The sequence below is a fragment of the Prunus persica genome, chromosome G5 (genome assembly GCF_000346465.2).
Source record: "Prunus persica cultivar Lovell chromosome G5, Prunus_persica_NCBIv2, whole genome shotgun sequence".
NCBI lineage: Eukaryota > Viridiplantae > Streptophyta > Magnoliopsida > Rosales > Rosaceae > Prunus > Prunus persica.
Window position 1 is genome coordinate 3,317,386 of NC_034013.1, and position 12,633 is coordinate 3,330,018.

At 33.8% G+C, this 12,633-nt stretch overlaps 1 protein-coding gene across 4 annotated transcripts; it reads right to left on the reverse strand.

The window, feature by feature from the left end:
- Positions 260-5,975, reverse strand: LOC18776093 (probable transcription factor KAN2). Of its 4 annotated transcripts, none has more exons than XM_020564526.1 (6): positions 4,446-5,975; positions 4,155-4,231; positions 3,045-3,090; positions 2,701-2,881; positions 1,736-1,811; positions 260-965 (listed from the first exon to the last, which is right to left on the reverse strand). In XM_020564526.1, the coding sequence occupies exons 1-6, from the start codon at positions 5,158-5,160 to the stop codon at positions 831-833; spliced, it is 1,230 nt and encodes a 409-aa protein (XP_020420115.1). In that variant the 5' UTR covers positions 5,161-5,975; the 3' UTR covers positions 260-830. The 4 variants fall into 4 exon arrangements, with proteins under 4 accessions (XP_020420115.1, XP_020420116.1, XP_007209201.1 ...); XM_020564527.1 differs by having other exon boundaries at positions 1,736-1,808; positions 4,446-5,974; XM_007209139.2 differs by having other exon boundaries at positions 260-968; positions 4,446-5,969.

Consider the following 12,633-nt stretch of genomic DNA (forward strand, 5'->3'; position numbering starts at 1 on the left):
ATGATTCTTGCCACCAAACAAGGTAGGAATTTGGCATTATCTCATTCTCACACAAACACACGATGATATTAATTAGGAAAAAGAAGAACCCTAATGTCATCTCTCATCTGAGATAAAAATGACAACCAAGAAAAAAACTTTGCCTGAAATTCTCCTTTTCCATTTTCCTTCCTTTGTGTTTGTATTTTTTTTGGTACTTTTGATGTCTTGGTTTCACGAACTTTTATATAGTTTATATTCTGAAATTCTTTATTTTCCCTTTGTCCGTAAAGTGTAAAGCATGTGACAGTGGTGGTGCATAAGAATGAAAAGAGAACCCAACACCTTTGGTAAAAATATGAAAGAAAATATATTTCATATATAAATGTAAAGTGCTCCATTACAATTACCAAGGATCACTTCATACTTTAAGATAGTTAAAGGTCACTCTCTCTCTCTCTCTCTCACTCTCTTCTCTCTCTTCTCTCTCTCTCTCTCTCATCAGTGCAAAAAACATACAAAATCAATTAGCTAGATGTCCTTGATATATTTACGTGGGAATATAATATGTTTGATTGGGATCTCACAGATTGATAGGAAGGACATGCTTTTTTTCCACCCCTTCTCCTTTTGTTGCTTTCTGTCTTTCTTGTCTCCTTGTCTTTCTTTAGCTCTCCTTTTACTTTTCTTTTTCTTTTGTTTCTTTTTCCTTTCTTTTTCCTCTGATTTCCTCAGCGGGTACCTGATTCTCATCTCCATCGCAGCCCCCATTCATTCAGAGACATAATATAATGAATTAAAAATGATTAAAAACTGAACAGGGTCAATTAATTTATTTCCCCTATTCAATTTCAAAGTGGCCTGCCCAAAGTGAACTCCAAATTGGGCTTCCTGGGGCTTCTTGTCCCTGCAGAAATGTTTGTTGTTGAGGAGCTTACATCTGATATTCTCTCATAACTCAAGCCTTTTGGATCCATCATGTCTTCCTTCTGAAACAAAAGATATACGCATATCTATTATATGATATGCCTATAAATACACTTAAAACAAAACACCATGCAGAAGAAGCCTAACAAGTGTGTGTGCATTGTGGGTGAGAGTGGGAATCAAAGGACATTTGACTCACTGAGGGAATATTTATCAAGGAAAAAAAGAAACTTTGAAATAGTACACTAGAAAGCCTGCACAACTGTGCATTATTCTCTCCATAGCTACCTAGCTAACGTCTCCAATTGTGTGTATATATATATATATATATATATTATGCAATGCATGGTCAACCTATGGGCTTGGTGAGTCAAATGAGTTAGGTTTTGGGTCTAGGGGTAGTAATGAGATGAGAGGGATTGTTAATTTTATATATTCAGAAAGAGGCTTTCTTCTTTTTTTTCCCTTTTGCCCTAGTGAAAAAGAGATTTATACATATATATATATATATATATGCGCCAATCTACAAAGAATAACAAACAAGCTTTTACATATCACAATAACTCTTTTTCATCTGGGACATGTGAGAATGACAGAATTAACCCTTCAAGTTTTTAAGGGAACCAGCTTTTGAAAAGCCTTTCCCTTTTCTCCCTCTCTCTCTACTCTTTGTAATGTGCACGACTTTATGGAGAAAGATGGAAACAAAATAACCTTTGTTTTCTTCAGTTATTCCCATGATATATATATATATATATGTATATATGTATATGTATGTATGTTTTGGAAATAACTGAATTTAAATAGTAATTAATGAATAAATTGGTACCTCCTGATCATCAAGAGATGGTATATTTGCAGGCGTAGAAGAATCCTTTGTGTTTGCATGCAACCAAGCTTCTCTGCTACAAACAAACAGATTGAGAGAATATTTTCTATCAGTGGAAGCCATGCATGCAGATGAAAAAGCAAACTGGGAAAAGATTCAAAGAAAGCAATCTTTACGACTCTCTTGTTTATAGAGAACTAGCTAGCTTAGCTACTCTCTCTCTCTCTCTCTCTCTCTCTCTCTCTCTCTCAGCTCGCACTTTAGTCTTTAAATTTTGTGCTGATTGAAATAAAGCAGAATTCCCATGTGAGAGGCATTTGTTAAACACAAGAAAGAATGAGCATATAGCCAGCAATTCACAGACTACAAGGAAGTTCCAAAGATTTATTTCTACTAATTAAAGTGTCCATCATTTCATAATGGGTTTTTGGTTTATCTTTGAGACTAAGTTTTCCAACTGTGTAGGCCCCATGCAATAGGAGCCCCACAAAATCCAAAGGAAAGAGATATCTCCATCTTTGAGGTGGATTTTGTCAAAAATTTCTTTTTTACTTGCTTTTCACCACCTGCCCACTTGATGAAACAGCTTATAATTACCCCATCATCATCATTTCTAGATTTATTCTTTTTGTGATTTCTCGCATGCAAAAGTAAAAAAAAAATATGAGGGCCTCATGGGCCATGCATGTACATGTAATGTCTTCAAAATCACACTTCTCCCAACCTAGACAAGCTCAAATTTACCACAAGAACATTCCAATTCTCAATCAATACCATATAATATGTATGATTAGCTACAAAAGAACAAAGCTTAGACAAGACAACAAAAAGAAGTCAAATTATTGCATGATGAACTGGCATTTTTCTTAAAGTTTTCATCCTCCTCTCCCCTTCCTTTTGTCTCTTTTGTATTATTCGAAGAGACTAATTAAGATTAGTTAAGCAGCAGGTTAATTAGTGTTTACCTTGAAGAGTTGCTCCAGAGGCCATAGTATTCTTTATTATCTTGAACCTGAGGAGTGGATCTTGATCCCTGCTGCTGAGCTGGTGAGAGCTGATCACAAGACCTTCTTGGGTTCTGAAGGTCAAGCATTATGTCTTCAGTGGTGTCCCCAGATGAAGCATTTTCGTACACATCAGATTGTCCTGTCCAATAAAATAAACTAAAATTTTATTAATTAACAAATTAACCCCTAACCATAATGCTTTGTTGCACATTTTTCATTTCTAACTAGGATTTCAAATAAATCAGAAAATTAAAAAAACTGTAAAAAAAAAAAAAAAAAGTGGAGGGCATTATTATATTAACCTGAAGAGGGCGCTGCTTTATCGGTGGTTTTCACCGTCCGATACATCTGCACACATTAACATTTTGATGCATATATTAGAATGGATAATAGAGCATTAGCATTACACTAATAATTTGACCAGTTAAACAGAGAGAGAGAGAGAGAGAGAGAGAGAGAGAGTGTGAAGATTACAAAAAATTTGCAGTTTGTTTTTGTTATAGACATGTCTGAAAACATAGTGCAAGTACATACAGAGAGACATTTATATTGTATTATTCTTGTATTCAATGCGTGCATGTTTGCATAGGGATGTGAGCATGGATGCATCATGCCATGCATATATATTGCATACATAACCATGGGTGGGGTTATAGATAATGAAGGTAACCATGGTTAGAATTGAACCCATGATCTGATGAAGATATCATTGAGAAATGATGATGTTTGTGTACTTGTTTAATATTATATATAGATAGATGGAGTGTTTAAAGCTTGTCTGGGATCGGCTTGGCTATAGCTACGACGACTTATTTTGAATTCCTTGGGCTTTGTCTTACTCGATTTCTGAAATCGATGCATCTCACTGCTCTCTCTCTCTCTCTCTATAGCTAGATAGTAGGGGGAGAGAGAGAGCATTGATTTTTTCTTTAACTTGGGGTGGTTCATTCCTCCAAGCAAAAAGCTGTTCATTATGAGCTTGCAGAAGCAGAAGCAGAACCATCAGATCTATCTATCTATCGATCGCAAGTAGAAAAACAAGCTACTTGCTAAGGATTTCTGAGTCGCATCTGCAGCAAAACAACACCATTGGAGTTTGGAACATATAAATATTTATATATATAATAAAAACCTACATAGCTCCTTCCTCGTGTACAAATATTAACTAATGCAGGCTGTAAAAATTGTAAATTTCGTACTTCATTTTTACTTAAGCTCCGTCAGTAAATATTAGTGCCTCAACTTCAACACCCAAATTAATTAAGATGAGAAGAAAAGATGGGGAAATTGCAGGAAAGCCAAACAAACATGCATGCTAGGCTAGCTGATTCTCAGAGAGAAGAGAATGGCAAAAACATAGCTACAAGAAGAACACACATCTAATAACTTAAAGAAAAATACTATTAGCTCACCTGTAAATGAGATTTGACATGTGCCAAGGTGAGATCTTTGACATCCATAAGCTCAAGAACTGACTTTGGTGTAGCCCCTAATGTATATAAAACCCACAACATTATTATTAATTAAACAGAAAAAATAGGAAAAGGCATTAACAGGAGAATAGATGAGAACAAGTCAACTTATTTTCCATTTTCTTGGTTTTTTTTTCCTGTATGTTGTTGAAGACAACCAATAAAGAAAGGATAATTGAACAAGAAAACGAAAACAAGTGAGAGGAGTGAGAGAGTAGAGCTTGTTCTTACTTTCATGGCCACCCAAAAGCTCAACGGCGTGAACAAAGCGAGCGTGAAGAGTGGTAGTCCAGCGCATCCGAGGGGCTCTCATGCTGCGCTTTGCCGGAAAGCGGGACAAGAACCTGGATCGGAGAAGACCCCCTTGAGCCTGAAATAGTGGGCTTGAAGAGCTTGTAATTGTGGAGGTGGAAGTACAGGAATTACTGTCCAAAGGCTTTTGGGAAGAAAATGGGAACAAATTAGGGGGAGGAGGGTTTTGGTACACTGGAATTCCCCTAATGGGCCTCAAGAACCCAAGATGATCTGATTGTGACTGTGATTGCAATTGTAATTGTTGGTCATGAACATTTAATAGTGGGTGATGATTTACTTGGGGGACTGAGAACTGGTTTTGCTCAAAACCCTGGAAAACATTACCATTTTGGTTGAGGTGGTGGATTATATGGTTAGAGCTAATATTGGACTGATGATGCTGGTGGTGGTGATGATGGAGACCATGAGCATAAACCCTTGGATTTGAGACCTCGAGCTCGAAACCGGTATCGGGTTTTGCCATTGAGGAGGAGAAGGAGGTTCTGGAGTCCAAGGCTCTCCTCCAGAACCCCAAATCCACCTCCTCTTGCTCTTCTCTACTACTTCTCCTCCAACTACTTGATGATGTGGGTTTGCTGTTTGGAGGGCTAATTTGAAGAGATAAGTCTGGCTGTGCAGGGAACAGCTCCATGATCTTCCTCTCTGCTTGCTCTTTCCTTATATATATTCCCCTCTACCTTGTTTATATTGTAAGAACTTTTCTTCTTCCCTTGTGCTTGTGCTTGTGGTGGAGGAGCTTCCCAAGTGTGTTTTATTTGTATCTGAGCTTCCTTGGTGATCTGAAGAAGGGATGAAGGTTATGGATTTTAAGGCGTTGGAGATTAATTTCTGGGTATTTTGTGCAGATGGATTTTGATCAATTTGTGGGAGTAGTTGCAGAGAGATTTGAGATTGAGATGAGAGAGAGAAACAAAGAGGAGAGAAGAAATGACAAGGTATGAAGTGAATGGTTGTTTCTTTTGTGTGAAGTATATGTGAGAAAATGACACTTGAGAGAGAGAGAGAGAGAGAGAGAGAGAGAGAGAGAGAGAGAGAGAGAGCAGAGAAGGTGTGTTTTTTCTTTTGTGGACGTGGGGGGTAGGGTACTAGGGTGAGAAAGTAAGATAAAGAGAAGAGATAGAAAAATAGTAAATAAAGTTGGGGACATTTTTTCTTTCTAATCACTTGATTCCTTCTAATTACACCCTCTCTTTTTTTTTTCTTTTTCTTTTTGAACAGCAGGTATGAATATTTAATTTGCAAAATTAATTTTTACACGGATTTGTGGTATTTTATATAATTATATACAAAAAGTACAATTATATGCCTTTTCTTTAGAGGAAAAAGGAAAAAAAAGGAAACCCAAAAATTTGAGTGTAAATGAACTTTAACGTGTGCATATGCCCCTCACCAACTCATCCGTCGTAACCTTTTCTAACCCACACACGCAACACACAGGAGAGTCTTTCAACACAACCCTTTGGTTTTGTGCTCCTTTTTACAAACCCTAAATTAAACACTTCGGTCAAAGAACATTTTCTTTTCTTGATTGAATTGAACACACGCACACACACATGATTGAACACTAATTTCCACATCCATCCTAGGGTTTAGTTAATCGTCTCCAATTCCACCCCACTCATGATGTAACTTTAATTTCCACTAACGGTATGTTCTTCTTTTAGAGTTAAACTCAACATTCCTATTTAATTTTTTCTTTTAATTAAATCAAATCCGGAGATTAAAAAAATTTTAATTCAAAGGTACATGGTTTTGTGGCAGTTTGTTGTAAGGACGGTCCTTCCTTATATGTGAGGGGCAGTGGGGCAAGTCAAATTTACCGCTCCATCTTTAGAAGGTAGAGAGAGAAATGGGAAGGGGTAGTTATGTCTTTTCCAATCATCCAAAGTACTCTCTTGCACCCTGGTCACCAACCACGTGTACCACAGACAATGTTAGGGCCGGGATTAAAAAGGAACAATGGTCAATTTCTAGACAGATCAAAATTTACCCACACCTTGTGTTTATTTGCCCGGTGACATTCTGTGTGACACCATAACAGCAGGGCATGTCTGGCGTACAAAGTTTACCAATGTGCCAACAATTCTCTTTTTCTTTTTTCTTTTTTTGGAAAACGAAAAAGAAAAATAGAGACAAAATTTTAGGACTTGGATTTCAATTTGAGAGCTGATCAATCTCAGAAGAAATATTACTATCAATTGAATGAAAGTCCTGATTTAAAATGTTAAATAAATTTATAGTGCTACTACATGTGTGGTCGTCAGACCTGTCACTTGAATAGCTTGTTGTGATATTATGTTAGAATGTGAACGCTAAATTCAAAATCAATTGAAAATGAGTGAGAAGGTTCAAAAGAATTTAAGCATTCAAGTAATGTGGGATACTCTCAACATCATCCAATTTTTTAGGGGGCAAAATTTAGCTTTGATTGATTATATTACTAGGAGGTGCAATATTGACAAAGTATGAAAAATGGTTTTTCGGAATAATCATTTTCTCAAGATAATTTTTGGCGGCTTTTATTCCTTATACATCAAATAAGAAAACTTGATTTTATGGGATTTTAGTATGAAGTATATATTGACTTAATGAGCCATCATTTTTAGCCTAAATCGTATTTTGCATTAAAACCGAATTTTCATATTTTGATTTGGTGGGAATTTGATTTTCTAGTATTTTTATTTGAATCCAAATAGGGAGTACTTCTTTATTTACATTGTAAATTTAAGTAAATGCAGTAATATAAAAATAAATAAAAGTAAAAGGACAAAGACATTTACTTAAATGTTGAAAATGGAAATAAGGTAATTTGTACACCAGTTAAGCAAATGGACAATTTGAAGTACCTACAATTATTTTTCCGACGAAGGGAGATGCAATGCACCTCCTTGCACCTTAATAGGTCCGCCACTGCATGACAACCTCTCAAGTGACAAAGTCCCACATCGAAATAATAACCCAAAATACCTCTCACTTTTGATCTATGAATAGGGCACTCACCTCAATACACCATGTAATAGTAAACAAAGTTAGGGGAAGGATAATTCATAAAAATAAGTAAATTTGTTTTAAGTTCTATTTCATAAACAATTCTTTGGACTAATTTCATTTAGGTAAAAAATATTTTCAATATTAATAATCACTTGAATTATTGTTTTTCATTTAGTTTTAATTAGGTCAAAGTTAAAAAGTTAAAATATGGTTGACTTCTGATCTAAAATTAATAAAACATGTACGATTATTGATTAGACTTAGAAAAGAAACTATGATAATTGCATTTCAAAAAATTTTTAAAAAAAAGTAATTTACATAAATTAAATTTCCTATATATTGTTTATCCTATTTTCTCCTCCTCTCCTCTAATTATATATATATATATATATTTTAAAAATCAAGAAAGTAGGAAGTACACGCCCATATTTATTGTTTTTTTTAGGACCTTTCCTAGTAAAAAGGCGATAGTATACTAAACTCACACACAGTTGTTAAAAGGTTTATTTGGACCCAAATTACAATATTAGAAAGAAGAAAAAAATAAAAAATAAAAAATAGCACAATGACTAGAACTCTATTCTTGGACAAAAAGTGGCTAGTTGTTGCACAAAAGGTTGAAAGCTTATTAACAAAGACACATAATTCAGTTGCTTGTAAGAAACAAAGGTATAATATTTTATTTTATTTTTTTCCTCTTTTCTTTTTTCCCCTTTTGATGAAAAAAGTAGAATCAATTATCTTGGGCATATTGAAAGATGATGCAAAGCTTTTAATACCTTTAACCACTGCCTATAAACATCGGTATGTGTTACCTTTTCTTATATGCAACTTTGGTTTTGGTTAAGTCACCCATCCATGGCTCTGGCTCTGCTTCTGGGTACACAAATTAGGGTCCCCACCCTTTTCATTAAAACCCTCTTTTCTTTTTCTTTTTTCTTTTTTTTTTCCTTATCTTTTCATTCGGCAAGTACCTCTTCTTTCACTAACACTGTCAAACTCTCAACCAACCAACACCTTCACGAGCCAATGACCCATAAAGCCCAATAAGGACTTGGGGTCCATAGAGTATTAATTATAAATTTATAATACTGAGAAAAAGAAAAAGAAAAAAAAAAGAAAAAGAAAAGTACGGTATTCAATTGTTTTTATTTTATTTTTTATAGTAGGAGATAAATTGAAACCATTTTGGTGTTATTAAAACACGAAATATTCAAAAATTTGTAGCTCAAATGATTACTATTACACCCACCTAACATTCTGTGTTTAAATTCTCATCCTCTAATATCGCTTGTATTTAAAAAACCAAAACAAAATAAAATGATTTTGGTTCTTATACTATAGTTGGGCTGAAGTAAATCATCCCAACCCGTTGCTTGTTGGGTTGGCTTGCAAGGGCTAGGTTTTCCAATCCCCAAGCCCTAGGGCTGGTGTTTGGTTGACACCTTGCCTATAATTTTGTGTGCCCTAGAAAGTTGAGTTCATGTATGAACTCAAGGTTGTTCATGAGAGAGACCACAAAACCCTACCTTGAGATCAACAACAACAAAGAATTTTTAAATTTGAAATAGTTTAGGAATTAATCTTTCGAATTTCTCAACTTTCCAAGTCAAATGTGTCCAAGCTAGAAGTGGTAGCATGCACTGGCAATATTGCATAGAAGAAGAATTTGTTTTTCCTAGGGTTCCTGACAGACAGTATTTATTAAACACATAATAAATTGTTAATTGGTATATTAATTAATTTATAATCCAAAATTACGAACATTTTTGCGGCGACCAACACGGAACAGCCTAGAAGACTGACAATTTGTTCTCTTCTCTGTCGGAAATCGATGAACCTTCATGATTATATCATTAATTAAGACGCATGGGGGGATTATTGATTGTTATTAGTTTAATTAATCAATTAATTAATTAAGCATTTGGATTTTGGATCGATCAATGTCAACCATTCCTCGGAAATTGAGATTAGGGTTTTGAAACGTACATGTTTTTATGGAATTTATATATTTATTAGGTAGATTTGTGTTGTGTGGAAGCATCTATATCAATACCGAGAATTTTCACACACCCTTTTACTAGTCTTTGTTTCAGCTTTCCCAGACTTTTGGCCATATCAAAGATGTCAAGGACGAATCTTACATTAATACCTTCTCATTACAACCAATTATTTTATCTTTACTTCTTTAATTATTACTTTATAGATATATAGTTAATCATGGACACTGTTCTCTTTCCTCAATATTGTAGTAATTTAAAAAAAATTTAAAATTTTCATTACCTTTTAATGAGGAGATCAGTCAAACAACCTCGAGCACACGTGAAGCTCTGCAATGCAAATATCACGTGCAATGTTTTTTTAAAGAAGTGTAAGTGAACAAAAGAAGAGTGAGAACATATAATTTTTAATAAAGGGAGTGTAAGTAGACAAAAGATGAGTGAGAAAATCATCTCCCTTTTTTAATTAGTTGATGATGATCTCAGTTTTGAACTCCTTTTCTTTTCCTTCTCTATCTGTGGATTATTGTGAGATCAACTTCATATTTTTGTGGCTCACGTAGTTAGAAATATTTTGCACATAAGATTTTGTGTTTGATTCTCTTTCTCTTATTATATCATCCAGAGCATGTTTCCTTATTAGAAATGAGGGAAGTCATGAATCAAGATATATATATATATATATATATATATATATATAAAGCAAGAGGTAGAGAATGGTGAAATATTCAAAATACCAGAAAATGTCATTCGTTAATCCAAACATTAAGAATTAAAATTATTAATTAAATAAGGATAATATGTAAATTCACATTTTTTTTCATATTAAAAAAATTAGTTAATGAATCCTATTTTTATGGAACAGAACTACCCATAATTATTTTTAATTCTAAAATAAATTAAAATTTTTATTTATAAATAAAATAAATAAATAAAAAAGCCTCTCGCAGGCGTAGAAGCATGTGTGGAGAGGCTAGTCTAGGAATATGGGAATTCCTAAGGAATCATAATTGGACCAATTACTCCCCTAGTTGATAATTTAATTCATGGTTTTGAGAGTATTAGATTACGGATTTTAACACGGAATTCATGTAAATTTTAATTATGATGTGTTAATAAATGCATGAAAAATCAAGAATAAAAAAATATCAATAGTAGAGGACATGCTATTCTATCAAAAAAATATATCCACATAAATTCTATTAGAATTCGAAATAGTGCACAAAACACCCCAAAAAATGACTTCTTCTCAACGAGGAGGATGTTAGTATAAGTATAGTAAATTAGTTATTTAGGACCATGCTACATGGAAGGAATGCTGCCTTGATAGTTGCAATCTCTCTCTTCAGTGAGTTAATTGACATTAAGCCTTAATTGTAAAGGAACTTGATGGTATGTGCATGCAAGACTTTCTCCACACAAGAGTAAACTCTTTGCATACAAAAATAAACTTGGAGGCATTGGGGTTTGGCTTGTAATCATTGATTCTCCTTTTCTTTCTGAGTCTTAATATTCATGGTCAAAAGCTAGCACAAAAACTATTAGACCCTTCCTTTTCAAACGAAAAAAAGAAACGTTAGACTATAGTTAATTACGTGAATCTAGCTACTAAAAGCTTCACATATATATAAAAGCCTAAAAGGAAGATCGATGTCTTAAGACCAGTAAAGCTAAAGACCAAATAGTTAACTTTTTTTTGGGTATTATAGGCCATTCTTCACTTCTATTCATAAGTGCTTTTGTTAGAAGCGCTTTTATTAGAAGAATGTTGTAGTTTTTGTTAAAAATTCTTGGAGTGCTTTCTAAAGAAATACTTAGCTCCATAAAATTTTTTTATGAACTGTAAGCACTTCAAAATTGTTCTAACAAATGCAATCGAAAGCAGATTTAGTTGTCATAAAGTGCTTTTAACCTTTTAAAATACCCCCAAACAACCAGTAGCACGAAAAATAATATTTTGAGTACTTATTTATAGGGTTAGTCCTTGGACTAGGTCCCAAATTCAAGAATGCAATCCGAATGCGCTTGCATAAAACAGTAAAAGTCGATGTCTACAGAGGCCTAACAAAAAAATGACGATCCAAAATCTCTTATGTTAGGTCAGATCTTTCAAAGGCCTAACAACATGGCATATGTTGATGTAGATGTAACTCAATGGAGACTAATGCAGCGGAACCAACAAATTTTCGTGATTTTGTAGATTGTGCTATCAATTCTATCATTTATCACGACTTTTCAATAATATCATATCTATAATCTTTGACAATTTTTAATCCCTAACACAACAAAATATTAGTCCTCCTTCATTAATTAGTACACATTTTTTAAGTCATAATATTTGTCAGTTCCCAATATACTAATTAAAATTTTTTCATATTTTTATCACAATTCTCATAATTTCTATCCCCTTTTTGTATATTGATAATTTGTCGGTGCTTCTGAATGTTTTGATAATAAAAATCACTAATATGTAAGACCTTGGCTCCAACCAAATAAAAGCTCCCCAAAATATATGAAAAGTTGGATTTAAGAAAGGGGAAATTATATATATGAAAAGCAAAAGGACATCCTGGATCCACAAATTTGACTTGGGGAGAATTGAGAGATCACGTGTTAACAATAATTGTGCCCAGAATGTGAATTGATTGTGATGTATGTGACTTTCCAATCAAATGATTGATTTAATTATGGACAATTAGCTCACTCCAATACATTGCTTTCTCGCAAGTCTCAACCACATGTTTTTTCTTTTCTTGTTGGGGTAAAATTTTCAACTATATGTTTTTTGTATTTTCTAGTCCGGGTAAATCTTATCATTGTTTAACTAATGTGCATTATAGTTACCATGAGGAGAGAAATATTTTTACTCACTATTTTAATTCAAAATATATATTTATTATCCTTTTCAATACTTGACACGTGTTTATAAATATAAATTAACCCAATATTGCATGATGACAATATTTCTGGTATTTGTTTGTACCAGGGTTTGGGCCTCATTTATACCACATGTAATAATATAAAGGTGAGCATGTCTTTGTGTGATTGCTATGGGTATCGTGGAGGTTTGGGTTCTCATATTCTTGCGTGTGATTGTTGTTTTAAGGCCTCAC